This window comes from Anomaloglossus baeobatrachus, chromosome 3 (assembly GCF_048569485.1).
Source record: "Anomaloglossus baeobatrachus isolate aAnoBae1 chromosome 3, aAnoBae1.hap1, whole genome shotgun sequence".
Lineage (NCBI taxonomy): Eukaryota > Metazoa > Chordata > Amphibia > Anura > Aromobatidae > Anomaloglossus > Anomaloglossus baeobatrachus.
Window position 1 is genome coordinate 69,529,564 of NC_134355.1, and position 23,159 is coordinate 69,552,722.

The following is a 23,159-nucleotide window of genomic DNA, read 5'->3' on the forward strand; positions in this document are numbered from 1 at the left end:
GCGTAGCCATGACTTTGCACTACATTTCCCGTGATCCTATTGCGGGGAAACGTCACTCTGTGGGATTGGACAGTGGGCGGGGCTGGATGACAGCTGAGCTTTGAGGCTCCGCCCACATTGGCCGCTGCCGGCCGGTGAAGCTGGTCTCGGTGTGTTCGGAGCCGCCGCTCATCATGTGGGTGTTCGGTTACGGCTCCCTCATCTGGAAGGTGGACTTCCCCTACGAGGAGAAGCTGGTGGGCTACATCACGTGTTACAGCAGGAGGTTCTGGCAGGGCAGCACCGACCACCGAGGGGTCCCGGGCAAGGTAAGAGCCAGGCGCGGAGCTCCCGAGTCAGCAGGGTCACAGGGGCCATTGTCACAATGACCCTGCCTGCTCCCTGCTGGTGACCCCGCCTGACAGCCAGCAGATCTGGGCCACATCGGCCGACATTATGGAGTTTTTTCTTAACCCCCTCATGTCAGTGATTTTTTGTTCTCTCACATTAGTTTTTCTCCCTCTCTCTCTTCCCAGAGCCATTTTTCTGCCCATTCATTTTACCATATAATGTATGAAAAATGGGGGAGAAAACTCCAAATGGGATGAAAGGATGTAAAAAAAAATGCATTTGTCATTTTTGTTTTAATTGTGCGGAAAAATGACCTTGTAAAATTGTGCAATTATACAGATACCAGACTAAGACATAAATAATATTAGTAATATATTTTATATATTAACCATCTAATTAGTGGTAAAAAAAAAAACTTATAGAAGTTTTTCACTAACTTCAGTCCTGTTTTTGTTTTATTTTTTTGTCCCCTGCGTTGACTTGTTTATTGAGTTAATTTAAGGGCACATACAACATTTTGGTCACTATTAATTTGGAAAAGTGGAAGAAAAAAAACACCCGCAATTTTTTTACCTTTGTTTTTGTTACTAAACTTTTTTTTATTAATTCTTTCTTACATCGGACTTTTTGCAAGCATGACAATGTAAAATGTTTTTGGGTTTTTTTTACTAGTAAATTAAGGGGTAGAGTGATTTGAGAGATATATATATATATATATATATATATATATTTAGTGTATATTTATTTATTTAGTGTATATAATATATATATTTTTTTTTTTTTAAAGTGTTTTGGATATATAGTGTTTGTCTGATCTGATTGCTTATACTGCAATACTATTGTGTTATATCCTGAAATTGTCTTTCTCTGAGTCCCATGCACTGGTGGACACAAACAGAAGAGGCCCCTGTACAGGAACAATATATGGGCCCTTCCCAGTCTAATAACTCCTCATAATGCACAATTCCACCTGCTTTGGAAGTACAAATGCCCCTTACCTCTCAGGCCCCTCTATGGCCGCACATGTTGCACCAGTGCCCTTGCCTCCCCCACATCGCCCTTGCCTCCCCCACATCGCCCTTGCCTCCCCCACATCGCCCTTGCCTCCCCCACATCGCCCTTGCCTCCCCCACATCGCCCTTGCCTCCCCCACATCGCCCTTGCCTCCCCCACATCGCCCTTGCCTCCCCCACATCGCCCTTGCCTCCCCCACATCGCCCTTGCCTCCCCCACATCGCCCTTGCCTCCCCCACATCGCCCTTGCCTCCCCCACATCGCCCCTGCCTCCCCCACATCGCCCCTGCCTCCCCCACATCGCCCTTGCCTCCCCCACATCGCCCCTGCTGAGCTTCACATAGGAGGACCAAGATGACAATTGTGTAACTTCTTCCCACATGAATCCCTTCATGCAGCATGGAGCAGTCGCTTCCATATACACTATATATACCCTCTGATGGTGAGAAGGTGACATGTGAGGAGACACTTCCAGCGTCAAAGACGTCCGATAGATCATATATCCTATGGGGCCGTTCAGGTCAGTGTTTTGTGGTTTTATTTAGATCTTTGTTTTTTTTAGCAAATGGTAAAGGCATTAGTTCCAGCTCACTATAAGGCTGGGGTCACACCAACGTATTAAAAATCGGTCCTATTTTCATCCAGAAAAGTAGGAAGATTTTTTCTCATTCGCTGTCTTTGTCTCAGCAACTATTATTAATTTACAGGACTAGTTAGGCTATGTGTGCACGTTGCGTACTAGCCCTGCAGAAATTTCTGCAGCGATCTGAAGAGCACACGTGCGCTTCAAATCGCTGCAGAAAATGTCTGTAGAAAAAAAAAAAGCCGATTCCATGCGCTCTGCCTGCAGCTCCTGCCATAGACAGTGCAGTAGCTGCCGGCAAAGCGCACGGAAGAAGTGACATGTCACTTCTTAGAACGCGCGCTTCTGGCAGCAGCCGAAGCGCTGCGCTCTAAAACGCCACGTGCGCACGGCCCCTGCACAATCTCCATAGACTGTGCAGGGGACGCAGGACGCATGCAGTTACGCTGCCTACAAAGCGCAGCGTAACTGCATGAATTACGCACACGTGCGCACATAGCCTCAGTTTTCTGTGCTTCAGAATTTTAATGTATCCGTAAAATATGGACATCATTAGGTTGGTCCATGTGGCATCCGTTTTTTTTTTTTTTTTCTCACACCCATTGACTTCTATTGGTGAGCCTCGCACGATTTCGGCATTCAGTCGCAGCTGTGACTTTTTTTTTTTTTTCCCCACCCTGAATCTGGATGAGAAAAAAACTGACCATCTGCTCTACTTCATTGACTAACATTGGTCCGAGTGCAATGCGAGACTTTCTCTCAGTGCACTCATGTGATTCATATACTCGTGCCAGCGAGGCCTTAGGCTATGTTCACAAACTGCGTCTTTTACTGCGTTTTTGGTGCATTTTTGAGATCAGAAAGATGCACCTAAATGCATGCACTTCATTCCCCCAGCAAAGTCTGAGATTTCTCTTTTGCTGTCCACACTGCATCTTTTTTTGGGTGCTTTTTTTGAAGATGCAGCATGTCAATTCTTTCTGATTTTTTTTTTTTTTTTTTTTTTTTCCCAGCGGTTTTGAGCCCTTCCAGTCAATTAGATTTGACGTAAAAAACACATTGGGCATCGCTCTACGATTTATCTGATCTCATTAGCGAGGTGACACGCCCAGATCGTAGTTACGATTTTCCGAGATCGCTCATAGGTCGTTTAATTGCAGTCACACGTACAAATCTTACAAACGACGCAACCTCATTCAGCGATATATTGTTTGACCAAGGCGGTCGTGTGGATGTTGTTCGTCGTTTGCAGGGTGTCAACCGTACCAATATATCTGCTGCGATCCAAACAACAAACAATATTTTGAAACTGAATGTGTCAACGATTTTCAGCCTATTTGCGATCGTTCGGAGTCGCTCGTAGGTGTCACACGCAATGACGTCACTAGCGATGCCGGATGTGCGTCACGGAATCCGTGACCCCGACGACATATCGTCAGATAAATCGTAGCGTGTAACGCCGCCTTTAGGCTCATGGATTGTAGAAGCAAGGAAAGTTTGTGTGACCATCTGTAGAAATCAATAGAAAAATTTCATTCAAGCCATATTAACAAGAGATTCCATGTACAATAAGCAACGTGTTTTGACAGCACAAAAGCACTTTATGTAAGTGTGAGGCCCTGGACTAGTCGGGTCGTCACAGGGTTCTGCACAATCTTTCTCTCCCCGTGCAGGGCTCAACCCCCCATGGTTCTGGGTCTCCATCCTGCAGTGCTGCCTCCACCAGCATTCACAAATCCTAGATACACCTTTGCTCCACACCCTGTCAAGCACACCAGTGGGCTGATTAAGCTGGAATAGGGCCGCCCACTTAGGGGTCAGGCACGGAGGTCGGAGGTGTCAAGTCAGTTCTGTGGTAGCCCTCGAGCTGTGAGGAGCTGGGAGTTGGAGCTCCCAGGGGAGAAGCAGACTAGGTCGCAGACTGTGTTCTGGACCCGGAGGAGTCTGAGACCCGGTCCCGGGAGATTGTGACTGGGTGCTGGGCTAATCTTGGAGGATAGCCAGCAGCCGCAGTTCAATAGCCGGGCTGGGGCCGAAGGCACGTCTGAGTACATGGACCCTAGGTCGGGGAGAAGCTTCAAGCAACCCGGCAATTAACCTGCGGAGGACAGGGCCTATATGGACTGTTCCCATGAAGCTCAGAGATCGGAGCACTAGCGCAACGAGGGGGATAGGGCTTTCCAAACAAAGCAGCCCACTGAAATCCCAAGCGTGAGCTCTTCTACTTAGCCGCAGTGGGGAGCGGGGCCCGGAAAGCTCAAAGCTTACGGGCCAATTTGGACATTCTAAAATACCGTGCCAGGAGGCAGGCCACAGACCACCAAGCAGTGCTGCAGGGGACGGGACCCAGACGAGTGCCCCCAAGAGGGCAGCGGCACCCAGAGACTTGGTTTACCCCGTGTCAGCGTCTGCTTTCTTGCTGCATGAATACCTGATTAACCCCTGCGACCAGCGAGCCTGCGCTCCCCTTGCACTGTACCCCACCATCCATAGTCCCGGGGCCATTCCCTACCCGTGTAGGGTAACGTCATCTAGCTGCCCCACTCCATCACCCCGGGTACTCCCAACGGCAGCGATGGTGCTCCCTATCACTGCACACCACAGGTGGCATCACGAACTTTATATATCTCCCCTGTAAATACCCCCTTCTTCATTCGGGTGTGACTCGAAGACCCTCGAGCCAGGAGCAGCGCCGTCCGGATCTGAGCGGTTCGACCGCTGCTGGGGCGTTAACATAAGCTTAGATAGTGCTCTTGTGGGTTCGAAATGCGTTGCTTATTGTACGTGGAATCTTTTTACTATGGCTTGAATGCAATTGTGGAATTTTTTTAAGAAGCTGGAATGTTGTTTTTTGTTTTTTTTCTATAGGACCATGTCTTCACTTATGTAAAAGATGTGTCCTATTTTTGATCGGAGTCAAGGATCAAAATTACACATACAAATCAGTGACGGCTCACATGGTCATCCTTGAGCTGTCCATGATTAACATTGTAAGGCCACATGCACACGCTGGGTATTTGGAGAGGGTTTTTTACCTCAGGATCTGTAAGGCCATGTGCACACGCTGGGTATTTGGGGAGTTTTTTTACCTCAGTATCTGTGAGGCAAAACCAGGAGTGGATGTAAAATGCAGAAATGGTGACGTGTTTCCATTAGGCTATGTCTGTACGCTGCATTTTTGTGGTAACCACAAAAACACATTTTATGGGCAAAAAAAGCATCTTATGGGCAAAACAAGCATGTGTTTTTGATGCTTTTTTGACCATGCGTTTTGGGGTTTTTTTTATCACCAATGGGTGAAAATTGCAAAAAGAATTGACATGCTGCATTTTTGTGGTCACCACAAAAATACAGCCAAAAGAAAAAAAAACATGCGCACAGCAAATCTGAAATCACATAGACTTTGCATAACAGTTTGTGGTGTCTAAAAGGTCACCATAAACTACACCAAAAAAGCATCAAAAAGTGCAGTGTGGGCATGGGGCCTTATACTTTTCCTCTGATTGATCTGCTCCTGGTTTTGGCTTACAAATGCTGAGGTAAAAAACTGACCAAATACTCAGCGTGTGCACGTAGCCTCACAGATACTGAGGTAAAACGCTCCCCAAATACTGAGGTAAAAAACTGACCAAATATTCCGTGTGCGCACGTGGGCTTACAGATACTGAGGTAAAAAACTGACCAAATACTCCGTGTGCGCACGTAGCCTCACAGATACTGAGGTAAAACGCTCCCCAAATACTGAGGTAAAAATCTGACCAAATACTCAGCATGTGCACGTTGCCTTATACTCTGTATTTTCGGTCCAATTGAAAAACCACTGACCTGCAAGGGGGAAAAAAAAATTACAGTATCCACTAGTATGTTCCATTTTTCAGATGGGACTCTCCTATACAAGTCCTATACGCAGTTTAAAAAAAAAAAAAACGATCCCATACAGATTTGTTTTTTTCCTTTTTAGGCCCTGTGCGCACACTGCGTATTTTCACACTGATTTGCCACGGTTTTTGCTGCAGAGAAGGTGCAGTTTTTATTCATAACGGTTCATAACCGTTATTTTATTCATAACGGTATTCAAAACTGTTTTTATTTATTTTCTGCATTACTTCCCCAGTAAAATCTTTGGGAAAACCAAAATGCTGTGCGCACTGCATTTTTTTTTCCTATAGCTTTTGCTGCAGAATTTCTGCAGCAAAAAAAAGTAGCATGTCACTTCTTTTCCACAGGTACCTGCGTTTCGTGCATAGATAATGGTATAAAACTGCAGGGATCAACCCACGGCAAAATTGCGGGTGCGTTTTTACCGCGGTTTTTGCCGCGGGTGCGGGAATTTTGCATGAGGGTGCAGATTTTTCTTAAGAAAATTAAATTTCCCAGTGCGCACAGACCCGTAAGGCAATTCTTTACATAGAAAACTGTTTGCTTTTGTAAATTTAAATAAATAAGTTTATATAAACTGAGGCCATGTGAATAATAATCATCCTTTTTATGGATGATATTTTTTTTTTTATATATATGAAAATCGTAGACCAAACACTGATGAAAATCTGATCCAGGCACTGATGAATAACGGCCCATTTTTTGCATCTGAGAAAACCCATTAATGTCTAAATGAAGACCAGTCACAAATGGACCCATACACATTAGAATAGTGGTGACAGAACCTGCTGACATTGGTGCGCCATACGACTACCTGATGTGAATGGGGGGGGGCCTCCCAGAACCTTTTAGCCCCTGATTATTTTGTTCTCAGGGAGATGGCAGTTTATAAGCCGCTGCTAAAGACGTCTGAATAATAATTATAGTAGTAAAAATTAATAATAATCTTTATTTTTATATAGCACTAACATATTCCACAGCACTTTACATACATCAGCAGCATTGTCCCCGTTGGGGCTCACAATTTAAATTCCCTATCAGTATGTATTTGGAGTGTGGGAAGAAACTGGAGAACCCGGCGGAAACCCACGCAAACACGGGGAGAACATATAAACTACTTGCAGATGTCGTCCTTGGTGGGATTTGAACCCCAGACCCCAGCACTGCAAGACTGCAGTGCTAACCACTAAGTCTTCTGTGTCGCCCTGGGCAAGCCAGGGGACACAGGTCAAACACCACCACACCCCACACTCCAGGTAGGCACATCACAGCTAACCACAAATCCTTGTTGCCTTCCTCCAGAGGTTGATGATGCACACCAGGGGGTGGGCCAGGCGGTTGGCTCCGCCCACCGAGGAGCTCACAACACTGGAGGCAGGAAGAAACCAGGCGGTCCAGCTAGGGACATGAAAGAGTGAACAGCAGATTAGCCCAGGCAGGGCAAGAGTAAACAACAGAGAAGAGCTCAGGGAGAGCTTGAGAGAGGAGTCCAGGAGGGGAAGTGGAGGAGTTAAGGAAGGAAAGTAGTAAAGGAGAAGAATAAGCAAAGTGACAGAAGGAAAGAAAGCCTGAGAGCCCAGCTTTGTGTAGGGCCAGAACAGCAAGGTCAGCGACGGCGGTGACTGTTTGGAGGGGGACCGTTTGGAAGTTCCTGGAAGGACCCCGTTGGCTGTGTGCCCGGTGGTCTGGAGCAGTGTTCCGAAAGACAGTCCGCACCAGGGCAGGGGCCTCTCGGACCCCGGCAAGGCTAGGAGTCGCCAAATTTGCCAAATCCGTCAGTGACGGGGATGCAGATCCCCCAACAACCAAGTCCCGATTGACGGCAACAGCCCGACCATTACCGGGGAGACACCGCCACCGCCAAGGCACCAGTTTCCCCAGGGCCAGCGCCTGCGGGCAAAGTGTAGAGCTCCTCCGGCCCAGATTGCAGTCGGGGAGCGGGTAACCGGAGGGAATCCACCGCTACCATCAGACAACATAGGTGCAAGGAAGAGAAACGTCACCGTTACCTACCGGGAGTGCAGGTGCAGCCGTCTGTGGGACCGTCCTACCAGCCGTTGGTTTACCGTACAAACGGTGTCCGTGTGTCAGGCTGAGTGAGTACCATAGTGCCGCAAGGCACAGCGCTGTCCCTGCGCCCTCCAGGCCCTACACTTCACATCTCATCACCGGGCCCCGGGATCACCAACCCCTACCCACGGAGGGGCAACACAACACCTGGCTGCTCCGCATCACCATCCCCGGGACCCCCACACTGAGCAGCGGTGGTGCAATCACCACAACCGTGGGTGGCGTCACGAACTATAACAATCCCCTCACCCAACAAACATCATTACCCCCTTTCACTCACGGGCGAGGAGTGTCGCTCGAGAAACCCCGGGATCCGGCCCACAGCTCGAGCCACCAGGAGCAGCTGCCGGACCCGAGCAGAAGGGGTGAGCGCGGTGTGCTGACACCCTCCTCCCCGCCCGCGACACTTCCTCCCCTCTCCCCATAGAAAACACATGAACACCAATCGGAGCAAAGTGTTTGTATATGGAGAGAATAGGCAAAGTCTGTCGACTGGGTGCGTATGGGCACCATAAAGCTGCAAGAAATTGAGCTGCCATCTCCAGAAAAAAAAAAAAACAAAACAAACTCGCCACAAAAAAGCCACCAGCCAACTCTGGTCAAAAATGGCAAATGCACTTGCAGGATGCAGCCGGCCCCCCATGATAAAGGTATGGGTAACACAGGTGCAGAATACCGCTGAGACAGCCACTCTCAGCCTACCAAATCATGCAGGGGGTGGCTGCTGGTATTAAACTTGCACACTAATGAGGTTTTACATAGGGCACCAGTCACACATACTGTATATGTGCAATGCACAGTGTCCGGCTCACAGCCTATTGATGACGCCCTTCTATTAGAACCTGGAGGAAACCCACGCAAACAAGGGGAGAACATACAAACTCCTTGCAGATGTTGTCCTTGGTGGGATTTGAACCCCAGCCTTAAGCGCTGCAAGACTGCAGTGCTAACCACTGAGTCTTCCTCCCCTCTCCCCATAGAAAACGCACGAACATCCTTCGGAGCAAAGTGTTTGTATATGGAGAGAATAGGGAAAGTCTGTCGGCTGAATGAGTGAGTGCGTATTGGCACCATAAAGCTGCAACAAACAGCGCTGCCATCTCCCTACATTGGTGCTGCACAACCTCCATTCTAATTTTTAATTCTGATTTCAGTCCCCATCTGCTGGGGAGTTGTAGTTTGACATCAGAGAGCTGCACTTTGGGGACTTCTGTCTAAGAATAAAGTGTCACTAGATTTTGTCACAAAAACAGACATAATAAATGGATCTATTTAACCCAATGAGGCTGCTGAACTTACTGGGAACTTCCATGTCAGTATGGCTTCATGATCTTTTTGGAAATTTCTCCCACTTCGTATTAAAATTTTCCCCTCACCCATGACAGCACCACGTGAGAGAGGGATCCGCCCAGCGAGGACAGGAAACCATTCTGAAATAAAAGGGCGGTACCTCTCCCCTTCGTCAGTTGGTTTCCTGTCCTTGCTGGGAGACCTTGTTCTGGAATACAGCGGTTGAAGTAAGAAGTTTGAAGAACAGAGTGTGGGGAAAACACAGTCCTTTTTCATAGCCCTCTCTGTAGTAGGAAAGGTCTGTGGGTGTAAAACTGCACTATCTCTACGTGGATTAGGGAGGTCATTGCTTAGCCTACTCATCTAGTGGGGCTGCCTTCCCTGAGGGCATAAGGACCCATTCCACCGGTGCGGTGTCGCCCTCCGGGGCTGAGAAGACGCAGGTATCTATTGACCGGATTTGTAGGACCGCTACCTGGTCTTCACATTCTCCTTTTCTTCCGTCACTATCGGTTGGATCTATCCTCCTCGGCTGATCTCTTGTTTTGTAGAAGGGTGCTTGAGACGTTGGTCCCTCCCTAAGGCTATGTGCGCACTAGAACTGTGAATTTTCTCAAGAAAATTTCTTGAGAAACTTCTGGGAGTGGAAGATTTCCGGACCTCCGGAAAAAATCCGCGGCAAATCCGCATGTGGATTAGCCGCGAATTTGCCACGATTTTCCCGCAGGTTGTTCCCTGCGGATCTTGCAGGCTGTACTGCCGAAATCTGCAGGGTACCTGCGGAAAAGAATTGACATGCTCATTTTCTCAAGAAATTTTCTCAAATTCTTCTCAAGGAAATTTCTTGAGAAAAATCTGCAGCGTGCGCACAGCTATTTTTTTTCACATAGGATTTGCTGGGAAATGTCTGCACAAAGATTGCAGACATTTCTCAAGAAATTTCCGCGGCAAATCCGCGGGTAAATCCGCGGGTAAAACGCACTAGTGTGCACATAGCCTAATACGTTATTCTCTGGAAATCTCTCACGTGGTGCTGTCATGGGTGAGGGGAAAACACCTAGGTTACTTACCGGTAGCCGTTTTTTCCAGAACCCATGACAGCACCCATTTAATCCCTCCCTTTTCACCCTTAGTGTGCACTATTCTGGGTGTGCATGTGTGTGTTATAGTTGGTGATAGAGTTAAGTTCTAACGATTGTTGGGGGTCCTCTCAATTCTCGGTAATCAACTGACGAAGGGGAGAGGTACCGCCCTTTTATTTCAGAATGGTTTCCTGTCCTCGCTGGGCGGATCCCTCTCTCACATGGTGCTGTCATGGGTTCTGGAAAAAACGGCTACCAGTAAGTAACCTAGGTGTTTTTATTGTTAGAAGTCTAAATTGTAACCGGACTCACTGTAATATCGATTATATAACCATTCTGACTTCACTTTTCCAAGCAAGTATACCAGATTCAAGTCAGAATGGTTATATAATCCTGGCATTAGTAAGTCCGGCTACAATTTAGATTTATAAGAATAACAATTGTAATACTAAGTGGGAGACATTTCCAAAATTATTCTGCAGCCATTCTGACATGGAAGTTGCCTGTAAGTACAGTAGCCTCAACAGGTCCGAGAGATCTAAGTAAAAATGCATGCAATGTATTGAGAAGGATCCACTCTAAGGAGATCTTATGAACATGACCTGTTGGGAGTCTCTTGAGAAGTGGCGCACAAGAACATTACCTTGGATTAGTGTTCCCCTGACCGCCTGCGGATGATGGGAGTTGTAGCTTCACAAAAGGGTGGAGAGCTCTGCCCTAGATGAATCATATATTTTGGTTTTTTTTCTTACACAATCCATTGTCCACTTTCTACAGCACATTCTCTACCTTCCTCCCATCCATGAAAGGACCTAATCGGCTCTGTCTCTTTTCACCCACCCGCCGATTACAGGGGTCTGGGTTGTAAAAATAGGTCAGAAATAATTGGTGGCTGCAGGTCGTCTCGGGATGACTGAATTGTGGTTCCTTTAATGCTGATGTCACATCTTCTTCACCCCGCAATGGTTCAGTGTCTGCACAGACATGACTCTGCTGATTTGCATTATCGGAGGTTGTGCTGTTCCACCAGGTGCTGGGCAAAAATATCCCAGCATGCAGTGCAGCAATATACATTGTATCACCCCAGCCACATTGTATCATCCCAGCTCCATTGTTATCTCCGCATGTGTCGTTTGTTCTGATAGAAAATGAGCTGCTGTAAAACTCCAGATCACGGCAAGCAAAGTATTTTGATTCCAATTGTCTTCAGTAAATAGTACTGTATGTCGCTCCGGATCTGTGTAGGGTGCCCGAGTGGGGTTCCAATCCGTAATCGATAATATAAGAAGCACTGAGAAGAGGTATGCAGCAAATGATATTTTATTCACAATCCAGTTTGTCCAAAACAATATATTGACGTTTTGTCTGAATCTGGACCTTCATCAGAATGGAGCGGATTGTTGAAAAACGAGATATTGGGTATTATAAGCGCTGAAGAAGAGTGGGCGGCAGATGCTCTCAGGTGTTTGCTGCCCTCTCTCTTCTTTAGGACTTATAATTCCCAATATCTTCTTTCTCAACATCCATTCCGATGAAGGTCCAGGTTCAGACGAAACGTCAATATATTGTTTTGTATAAACTAGAATATAATTTATATATTAAATAATTATTAAATTTAATAATTTATTATAAATATGAATATCATTTGTTGCATACCTCTTCTCCGAGGAGAGTGTGACTTATATTGTGTCCATTAAATGGTTATTCCCATAAGAATCACGTTATTATGGTAAAGACTGTACAAAGTAACACAACGTGGAAAGGCCCATATCTCTGGATCCGTATGAGGGATATAAAGGAAAAACCCCGTAAAACTCAGGGGCACAGCGGAAATAAGAGGAGAAAAAAAACTCACTTTCCACCTGGTGGTGGATCCTGTTTAAGAACTTCCCTAACATGGGTCTGGGCAAACGTTATCAAGGTTTAAGAAGAACCTGCGCACAAAAACTAACACATGTATGAAGTGTGTGTCCAGCCTTATACATCACCTGAGGTCGGTACTAATTAGGTCACAACCAGAATAAGGGCTCTTTTCCACTTGCGATTTTCATGTGCGAGTGCAATCCGATAAAACATTGGATTTCACGCGCACCATAGTTAAAGGGAACCTGTCACCAGAATTTTCGCTATTAAACTAAAAGAATCCCCTTCTGCAGCTCATGGGCTGCAATCTATAAAGGTGCATCTTGCTACTGGCCCCCCTTTCAGACCTAAATAACAACTTTATAAAATACTAGAAGGTGGCCCGATTCTACGCATCGGGTATTCTAGAATTTACGTATAGTGTAGTTCATGTATGATTTTTGTTATATATATATATAGATGTTGTTGTGTGTAGTTACAAAGTGTTTGTGTAGGGCGCTGTACATGTTCTGGGTGTGGCGGGGGGTGAGAGCGGTGTTGTTTGTGTGTTGCGTTGTTTGTAGAGCGCTGTGTGTCTGTAGCGTTGTGTGTGTGTGTGTGTTGCGCGGTTTGTGTGGGTGTGGGGTGTGTGTGTGTGTTTTGGAGGGAGGTATGTTTTGTGCAATGTGTGTGCGTATATTTGTGTGTGTGGGTGTCTGTGTAGGGCAGTGTTTGTGGTTCCCAGTGTGGTGTTGTGCAGTGCGTGTGTGTGTGTGTGTGTGTGTGTGTGTGTGTGTGTGTTTTGGGGGGTGGTGTGCACTCCCCATCGTGCTCCACAGTCACACATCAGACAGTATACACGCACACATCTGATCGCATACACTCACACACACACCCAACTTCTCCCTGTGCCCACCGGTGGGCGGTCCCAGCAGCTGTACTGCACGCCGTGCTCCTCTGCCGACACTCAAAGATCCGATCGCATACACTCACACACACACACTCACACATCAGAACACACTCACACACATCCTATCGCATACACGCGCACACACACTGACGATATCGCACATACGCGCTCACACAATCACAACATCCGGAGATGCCACATGCTTCCGGCCATGTGATCCTCCGGCAGGTCCTGGAAGGTCACTGCACGCATAGTATCGCCGCCGAGAAGCAAGTGATATCACTGGATGTTGTGAGTGTGTGGATGCGATCTGAGGTGTGTGTGAGAGTGAGTGTGATCTGATGTGTGTGTGTGTGTGTCTGTCCTTATGTGTGTGCGTGTGTGTGTGTTCCGCCGCTGCAGGACCTTGATGCGCTCACCTGGGAGACGGTGTACGCTGGTAACCATGCTACAATATTACTCGATGTGTTCCATGGTTACCAGCGTACCCCGCTCGCACGGGAGCCCACACCAGCGTACGCCGGCGTACGCTGATGTGGACTCCCGGGGGTACAGCACTCACCTGGGAGTCGGTTCAGGGAAAGCGTGTGGGGGGCGGGGCCAGAGCGAGCGTGCAATGCGTGAGGGGGGGCGGGGCAGAGTTGACAATGCGTGCAGGGGGCCGGGGCGAGAGGCCAATCCGTGCGAGGGGGCGGAGGCGAGGCGAGCGGCCAATCCGTGCGGGGGGCGGGGCCATGGCGAGCCCAGCGGCCAATCCGCTGTTTGTCACCGTAAGGACACAGGACACAATTTTGGAGACAGACAGACAGAATAAGGCAATTATATATATAGATTAACTTTTGCTATGGTAATGAGGTTTGCTGTCCCGGTGGGCGGGCTGTATTTTGTCTGTTATCTTCCCTCCTACCGCTGTTCGCCATCCCCCACTGTTCATTTACATAGATGAGGCCGCTGCCCTCATGTTCCAAGGTGCTCCTGAAGTCTCGCACATTCGCAGTGGCACTATTGCGGGACTGAGCAGTTTTCAAATCGCGAGCACCGGTGATGTTATTGCACAGGCGCGAGATTATGGGTGGCTTCTTTGATGATGCTGGTGATGACATTCACAGCGCCACCCATAGTCGAGCACCTGAACAATAACATCAACGACACTCGCAATTGGAAAACTGCTCAGTCCCGCGATAGTGCCACTGCGCATGCACGAGACTCCCGGAGCACTGCGGAACATGAGGGCGGCGGCCTCATCTATGTAAATGAACACTGGGGGACGGCGAACAGCGGCAGGAGGGGGGATATCAGACGAAATGCAGCCCGCCCACGGGGCCAGCAAACCTCATTACCATAGCAAAAGGTAATATTTTATAAAGTTGTTATTTACGTCTGAAAGGGGGACAGTAGCAAGATGAACCTTTCTAGAATGCAGCCCAGGAGCTGCAGAAGGGGATTCTTTTAGTTTAATAGCGAAAATTCTGGTGTCAGGTTCCCTTTAATCAACGAGGCAGTTTCCTCTTTTATTTTATTTCTCAACACGAATCGTCCTTTCGGTGCAATCGCAGCATGCTGCATTTTGCAGCGAGTCTCGGCTCACATATCCCCCATACAAGTCTATGGGAGCATGTGAAACATCGCACTGCACTCGTATGTAATCCAAGTGCAGTGCGATATACGCAGGGACACACATAGCGGAGGAGATGGGAGAAAGTGCTCCTTCCCTCTTCTCCGAGGCGTGATCTGATCACAAGATCGCATCACAGTCGCATGACCCTCGGCTGACGCTCACACCAGAATGTCATTAGCATATCACTTGTGATGCTCTCACATCCGAAGCGGTACTAAAGTGGAAAAGAGCTCTAAAAGTCTTCCTCAATGAGCCCAGCAGGCCGTCTCGTCCTCTCACTGCGTAGTCTCATTTTACCACTAAAGCTGGAGGATAGTGCCGCTGCAGGAAATAATGGGGACTTTATTCTGACTCATTGGGGAAAGTGGTTGTCGCTAAAATATGGTACTCAATTGGAGTATACAGTCAGGCTTGCACATAGCAGAGTACAGTGCTGATCCCATCTCACAGAGGGTGGTCGTTGGCTTCTGAACCTTATATAATGTTCAATAATGCGTAATTCGTCGTGCAATTCCTCTTCAGTTTATAGTCCGAATATGGGATAAGTGTTTTTCACGTACTGCATGGGATCTCAATCAATGAAAGAGAAGGACAGCGTCCTAGCAGTGAGCAGACCGCCCACCTAACTAGGAGTGACACGTTACATCATATTAAGGCTGGATTCATGCAGTATATCACAAAAGTGAGTACACCCCTCACATTTTTACGAATATTTTATTATATAGCTTCATGTGACCTCACTGACATTTTGATACAATATAAAGTAGTACAGATTGTATAACTCTAAATCTGGAGCCCTCTAAATAACTCAACAAACTGAAATTAGTGTCTAAACCACTGTTGACAAAAGTGAGTACACCCCAAAGAGAAAATGGCCAAATTGTGCCCAAAGTGTCAATATTTTGTTTGGTCACCCTTATTTTCAAGCGCTGCCTTAACTCTCTTGGGCAATGGAGTTCACTAGAGCTTCACAGGAGCCGCTGGATCCTCTTCCATGAAGACATTATGGAGCTGGTGGATGTTAGAGACCTTGCTATATAATGTATATGTATATATGTGTGTGTGTGTGTGTATACCACGTGCTAAGACTGTTACAGGATGGGAATAGTTGATTTGCCCCTCTAACTGAGTAACTTATTTTTATTTTTTTTATTTTTTTGTAGCCTGGAAGAGTTGTCACACTCGTTGAAGATCCAAAGGTAAATATTATCTATACACAACATATGTATGTTTTTATAGTCAATTTATTTCTAACCCCCCTGTACAGAAAGTCTACGGGTCCTCAGATCACTCTGCTCAGTTTCCAAGGATTAGCTGGACTCTTCCATTTAAAGGAAATCTGTCAGCAGATTTTTGCTATGTAATATGAAGACCACATGTTGTAGAGGTTAACACAGATTTCAAAGAGGTATCTCTCGTCACACTGTGTGCAGTTGTTTATCGGCAATGTTTATTTTAGCTTCAGAAGATTATTATTGCCGGAGTGTCAGCTAGTCTAGCACATCCCTTGCTGTGATTTAGCAACTCATTGTGTATAGGTAATGTACATACAGAGCTGTGTGTGTGTCTGTGTGTCAACTTTCTGAGCTCTGCTGGGTTCCTAAATATAAAAGCTCTGTGTCAGAATGGCTGCATCCAGTAATCTAAGTGATACATCAATAGATTCAGAATCTCCTCAGATGAGGAGGCAAAAATCCTGCTGACAGATTTCCTTAAAGCAATCGCTCGGTCTCCATGTCCAAATCCCACCAATCAAAGCTACTAAACCGCGAAAAGGGTTATTAAAAAAAAAAGTGAACTTTAAGGAAGAAATCTAAATACGTTCTTTTCTTCTTCCGGCACCATATTCCTCTCCAGAACAGCTTCCTGCGATAGAACAAGTGGGATTCACAGCTTTACAGATTCCCCACCATAAAGCGTGCAGCCAGAGTCCTGGATAATAGCAGATGGAATGTAATAGTGTCATGATGTGCCCAGTGGTGGATAAACACGTCCACACGCAGCCCCGGCTGATTGTTTTTTTTTTCCGCTGGTTGTTCTGTCACTTTCTGTGTGCTTTACAGTTCATTAAAGTTGTCCTTATCACACAATTATCCCTCCGCTATGTGCAGGGTGTTGTCAGGACTTGTTTATTCAGACATTCAATTGTCAGCTCAAGAGCCGCTTTTAGGCTTCGCCTTTTCTCTAATTTTATTAGTTTCTTTTTTTGTTTTTTATTTGCACATTTCAAATAAACATTTAAAGACAAAAATTGTACCGAAAGGTGCAGGAAACTCCCTGTATCCTGAATATTAAAGTCTATAGAATTCTCGTTGCGATGACTGGCCGCCGCTATACATGGCAGAAGAGCAAACTATTGTTTGTGACATAAAAAGTTATTTTTAGAGCTTGGGCTTTTTTTCCCCCCCTAGTGAATATTGTGCTGCGGACAGTATGTAGACTGAATGGGGATGAAATTATCACATTAGCAATTAGTCGATTTTCTTTAAGCCAGAAATCATATTAAAAGCCATATAAAAAGGACCGTATTTGTATGTCACAATTTTATGGAGAACACGATATCTGCTGTTCTCAGAGTTTATGCCTACAGCAGTCTGACCCCCTGGAAACGCTTTTTATCTCATGCAATGTGCTGCCTGAGTTGGCCATTAGTATACACTCCTGATTTCCTCTTGCATTGTGGGATTTAGTCAGCCACTAATTGTGCAAGTTCTCCCACTTAAAAAGATGAGATTTGCCTGTAATTGACATGGGTAGACCATAACTATAAGAGACAAAATGAGAAAACAAATCCAGAAAATCACCTTCTCTGATTTGGCAAGATTTGTTTTGCACATTATTGTGGAAAATAATAAGTATTTAGTCACCTAAAAACATGCAAGATTTCTGTCTCTCTCAGACCTGTAACTTCTTCTTTAAGAGGCTCTTCTGTCCTCCACTCATTAGCTGTAGTAATGGCACCTGTTTGAACTTATCAGTATAAAAGACACCTGTCCACAACCTCAAACAGTCAATATTGTGAACAGAATTGTAGCCCTGCACCAGGCTGGGAAGACTAAATCTGCAATAAGCAAGCAGCTTGGTATGATGAAATCAACTGTGGGAGCAATAATAAAAAAAAGGAAGACTTGCAAGACCACTGATAATCTCCCTCGATCTGGGGCTCCACACAAGATCTCACCCCATGGGGTCAAAATGATCACAAGAATGGTGAGCAAAAATTCCAGAACCACGTGGAACTGTTTGGTGGAAACACAACTCGTCGTGTTTGGAGGAGACAGAATGCTGAGTTGCATCCAAAAAACACCATACCTACTGTGAAACATGGGGGTGGCAACTTCATGCTGTGGGGCTGTTTCTCTGCAAAAGGACCAGGACAACTGATCTGTGTACATGAAAGAATGAATGGGGCCATGTATCTTGAGATTTTGAGTGCAAACCTCCTTCCATTAGCAAGGGCATTGAAAATGAAATGTGGCTGGGTCTTTCAGCATGAAAATGATCCCAAGCACACTGCCAAGACAATGAAGGAGTGGCTTCATAAGAAGCATATGAAGGTCCTGGAGTGGCCTAGCCAGTCTCCAGATCTCAACCCCATAGAAAACCTTTGGAGGGAGTTGAAAGTCCGTGTTGCCCAGCGACAGGCCCAAAACATCACTACTTTAGAGGAGATCTGCATGGAGGATTGGGCCAACACACAACCAACAGTGTGTGCCAACTTTGTGAAGACTTACAGAAAATGTTTCACTTTTGTCATTGCCAACAAAGGATATATAAAAAAAATATTGAGATGAACTTTTGTTATTGACCAAATACTTATTTTCCACCATAATTTGCAAAAACAATCTCGTCAAATCAGACGTGGCGATTTTCTGGATTTGTTTTCTCATTTTGTCTCTCATAGTTATGGTCTACCTATGATGTCAATTACAGGCAAATCTCATCTCTATTCTTGGAGTCTTTTACTCCATACTATGCGTGCATCCAGCAGAGTGCCCATTACACCAGCGGTGGATTCTGCAGTCTGCATACAACGCCCAATCATCCTTATGCCAGTGTTAATTAATCATGTCTGCAGGGTCACCTAACAAACATTTGTGCCTATTTAATTTCTGGATATTTAAAATAAATTAAACAAAATTACCTATTGAGTGCCAAGTATTGCTTGATACAACATTTGGGTTTGGAACGTACTTGTGCACCACCCAGCCAGAAGTGCCATGCTATGCCTATCCTAGGAGCACCAGTCACAGGTTGACTTTCATAGACGTACCGGCATGACAAGTGTAGGGGTCGTGTCATGGATGGGTGTTGGGTATTTAGAACATTTAACAGCTGTGGGCAAAGCTTCTTTCCAATTGCGACTGTTAGAAGCAGATGATGGCCGAATAACAACTATCACCTGCATGGAAACATGAGGAAGAGTCTGCATCATAGATTGGGGGCCTGACATATGGCATACCAGTACGGCATATATTGAGAAGGGGTTAAAGGGTACATTTTAGCAATTCCTTTATATCTATCTGTAGCTGCCTGCATTCCTGAGAATAATTTCCTTATCTAATATTACACAGTGAACTATCTATTAGAATAAAGAGGCTGGTGCAGGGTGGGCACAGCTGCTCAGGAAGTGCTCTGTCATGCCTATGTCATTTAAAGGGAACCTTTCAGTTCCAATATGTACCCAGAACCATGAGCAGTTCTGGGTGCATATTGCTAATCCCTGCCTAACCGTCCCTGTATACACTAGCATAGATAAAGAGATCTTTAGAAAAAGTATTTCTAAAGATCTTATATCGTATACTAATGAGTGCGGGGACTAGTCCCCTATGTGTTAGTTCCCCTGGCTAGTAGTCGGCTGCATTAGCATGTTATTACGTCCCTGTGGATGTGCTAACATGCCAATGAATGGGCAGCGTCAGAGGATGATCTCACTTACATCGCCGCCGCTGGATTTCAGCTCCGTGTGCATGACCTTGGAGTTTCGGTCATGTGCTAATGGAGCCAACTAGCCAGGGGAACTAATGCCTAGTGGACTAGTCCCCATGCTCATTAGCATATGGTAAAAGATCTTTAGAAATACTTTGTGTAAAGATCTCTATCTATGCTAGTGTATACAGGGAGGGTTAGGCAGGGATTAGCAATATGTACCCAGAATTGCTCGTGGTCCTGGGTGCATAGGGGACCTGACAGGTTCCCTTTAACACCTTATTTGCATATACATTAAAATCCTTATTTCTTAGGAATGCTGCAACAGATAGACTATATATATAAAGATGTTCATGGATTTGACCTGCATGTCCATGCAAGTGGTTTGGGGTTGATTTTGTGGACAGATTCCCTTTTTAAAGAGTTGTTTTATCATTTAGCTGCAGCTCACAGGGGTTGTCCAGTCTAAAATTATAAGTCTGCAATCCCTCTATGTGACTGCAGACTTGTGACTCCTCGCATCGTGCGCACTGCGAGGATTCTCCGGTGTCCGAGCCGGGAACAGTGGTCATGTGGCCGTGAGTATGTTATGTTCGGACTCCTGGCCAGAATCTTACTGGAGGGCACTGCTCACTTAATGCCAATGTGTTGAGCGAGGCTGCGCCCATCTAGTCGGATTCTGGCCGGAGGTCTGCATATCACATACGTCCACGTGACCGCTGTTCCCGGATCTGACACTGGAGAATCCTCACAGAATGTAAGGACTTTTAAGTCTACAGTAACTCATAGAGGGACTGCAGACTGGTCATTTTAGACCAGACAACCCCTTTAATGAATGACTGTCCATTAACTTGGACTGCTCGCATGTCAGCAGTCCAGGAACCCCTTTCATGAAGGTTCCTGCTCTGCAAGATAACCCCTTTTAAAGATATGGATAAAATATATCAGCTTCCATTGACTGTATTCCAGACATTGTCAATTTCTATAGCATTAACAGTCTGCTTCCCTTTCACCAGGGCTGTGTATGGGGTGTTGCCTACAGACTTCCAGAGGGAAAGGAGGATGAAGTGAAGGCCTACCTTGACTTTCGAGAGAAAGGAGGCTACCGGACTACGACTGTTATCTTTTACCCAAAGGATCCTTCAATAAAACCATTCAACGTACTCCTCTATATCGGAACCTGTGATAACCCCAACTACCTCGGACCTGCTCCTCTGGAAGACATCGCGGAGCAGATTTTTAATGCCGTTGGGCCCAGTGGGAAAAACACTGAATACCTGTTTGAACTTGCAAATTCACTCAGGAACCTTGTACCTGAAGAGGCCGATGAGCACCTCTTTTCCTTAGAGAAGTTAGTGAGGGAACTTTTAGAGAGACAAAGTATAAATTGTATATAAATTTTATCCCTTTCATCCTTAGGAATGGAGACAATGCGTCCTGATTTTATTTATGCGCTGCAAAACGGTTATTGGGATATTTTTATGGTTTAGGCTACTGTTTTATTGATTTCACTCCATGAATTTAAGAGCTTTTAAAATATAATATTTATTGAGGCTGATATAGAGGGTACAGTATACATTAGAGTGTCAAAAAAAAAAAAAAAACAACCCAAAATTGTTTCTTCTCCCGACAGTCAGTTTTTTTCTTATTTGTTTATCACAATGCCAGCACCCAGTATACTAAGTGACACATCGCTGGAATCAGGGTCTCTGTCCCTACCTCATGCTGCTGTCTGTTTACATAGCAATAAAACTGCTGACTGATTCTCTTAAGGAGGAATTGCAGGGATATTTTTATTACTTTTGTGCTTTTTCTATGTGCGGTGTGTTGTAGATTTGATTTGGGGGCATTTATTAATATGTAGTAATTCCAGGTTCTCCTCCTTCCTCAGACTGCACATCTCTCCTGCTCTCAGGATGGAGGAGTGAAAGGTCCGCGTTCCCGTGTGCAGTGGTTTTCATTTGGATGAGGCTGATGGACAGGTCTGGTCACACGCTCCTCCGTGAGCAGGTATTGTATGGACAGGAGAGGTGTGCAGTCTGTGAAGGAGGAGAACCTGGAATACTTATGCAATAGTGAACGCCATAAAATCTTATCCCTAAAGATCCTTTATGAAATGCTAATGAGTGCAGGGCGCAAGAGCATTGGTTCCTGCGCTCATTCCGCCCTCTTAGCATGCCCATAGGGACGTGCCATGCTCGGGTGCTCGGTATTCGAGTCGAGCAATTCAATGCTCAGTTGGGGTGACTCGATTACCTGAGTATAATAGAAGTCAGTGAGGGTCTCAAGCATTTTTCTGGGAAATCTACTGGAAAAATGCTAAAGATCCTTCATTATAGTCAGCACTCAAGCCACCCCATCTGAGCACTGAACTGCTCGTCTTGAGTACAGAGCGCTGTAGTGCTTGCTCATCACTAGTTACGAGCACTGGAGCATGGTAGTGCCCGCTCATCGCTAGTTACAAGTACAGAGCATCGGAGCATGGTAGTGCCCGCTTATCATTAGTTAAGATTACAGAGCGCCAGAGCATCGTAGTAATCGCTCATCACTAGTTACGAGTACCGAGCATAATAGTGCCTGCTTATCATCAGTTAGGAGTACCGAGCATGGTAGTGCCCACTTATCACTAGTTAAGATTACCGAGAGCCAGAGCATGGTAGTAATCGCTCATCACTAGTTAAGAGTACCAAGCAACCCCTTCATAGTGCCAACCACTATCTATTTTTCAGTGTGTAACTTTTGCCTACTCCCTGTTAAGTATAGTATGTCTCCTGCAGCAGAGATTAATTTACCCGGCTATGTCTCTTGCTTTCTGCTGTCTCAGCTCTCCATTATGTCTATATGGAATCTTCGTGTTCAGTTCAGGGCAGATGAGCCATTGAAGAGTGGCTGAAACAATGCATGCTGGTAAGTGAGGAAAGAAAGTTCCAGAACCTGTGGTGCTGACCAAATGCTGAAGAAGCCAACACTCTAAAAGGATGGGAAGTCATAGAGCAAGATAATCAGTACGGGCCTGGAGATGTTAGACCGGTATGTGCCCGAAAATCAGTTTTAACTTCATAGAATGGTAGAGTTGGAAGGGACCTCAAGGGCCATCGGGTCCAACCCCCTGCAAGTGCAGGCTTTCCTAAATCATCCCTGCTATATATATTTATCCAGTTACCACTTGAAGATTTCCATTGATGGAGAGCTCACCCCCTCCCGTGGTTGCCTGTTCCACGCCCTGACTGCCCTCACTGTCAAAGTTTTTCCTAATGTCTAATCTGAATCTCCTTCCTTTTAGTTTTTTATCCCATTGCTGCTTGTACTTCCTTGTGCTAATGAGAATAGGGTGGTTCCCTCTGCTATGTGACTACTTTTCAGATATTTGTAGATCACTATTAAAGGAGTTATCCGACATACACTCCAAAAAAAATTGTAAGCTAATCTGCGCTGTATTGTCATATAAATCACCCCTACATTGTTATTTCTTGTTTTCTAACTTTTGTTCCTCTTGAATTCACCCTTTATTCTCTGCAGCACCTTGTTTACATTCAGCTCCAACACAAACATGACAATTTCCTGTATTCTTGGTTGCCAAACCTCAGTCAGAGCTGGTACCACCCAGCCTCA

The 23,159-nt window shown here is 45.8% G+C and overlaps 1 protein-coding gene across 1 annotated transcript; it reads left to right on the forward strand.

Moving 5' to 3' along the window:
- The first annotated feature begins 52 nt into the window (after positions 1 to 52).
- CHAC2 (ChaC glutathione specific gamma-glutamylcyclotransferase 2) lies at positions 53 to 21,319 on the forward strand. Its single transcript, XM_075339240.1, has 3 exons — positions 53 to 308; positions 15,782 to 15,817; positions 20,564 to 21,319. The coding sequence occupies exons 1-3, from the start codon at positions 174 to 176 to the stop codon at positions 20,942 to 20,944; spliced, it is 552 nt and encodes a 183-aa protein (XP_075195355.1). The 5' UTR covers positions 53 to 173; the 3' UTR covers positions 20,945 to 21,319.
- Positions 21,320 to 23,159: the final 1,840 nt, after the last annotated feature.

Bases quoted from the DNA above. Each gene is read 5' to 3' on its own strand.
- CHAC2 (XM_075339240.1), top strand. From the start codon at position 174: ATGTGGGTGTTCGGTTACGGCTCCCTCATCTGGAAGGTGGACTTCCCC. The intron at 309-15,781 runs GTAAGAGCCAGG...ATTTTTTTGTAG, and splicing joins ACCGAGGGGTCCCGGGCAAG to CCTGGAAGAGTTGTCACACT. The intron at 15,818-20,563 runs GTAAATATTATC...CCCTTTCACCAG, and splicing joins CACTCGTTGAAGATCCAAAG to GGCTGTGTATGGGGTGTTGC.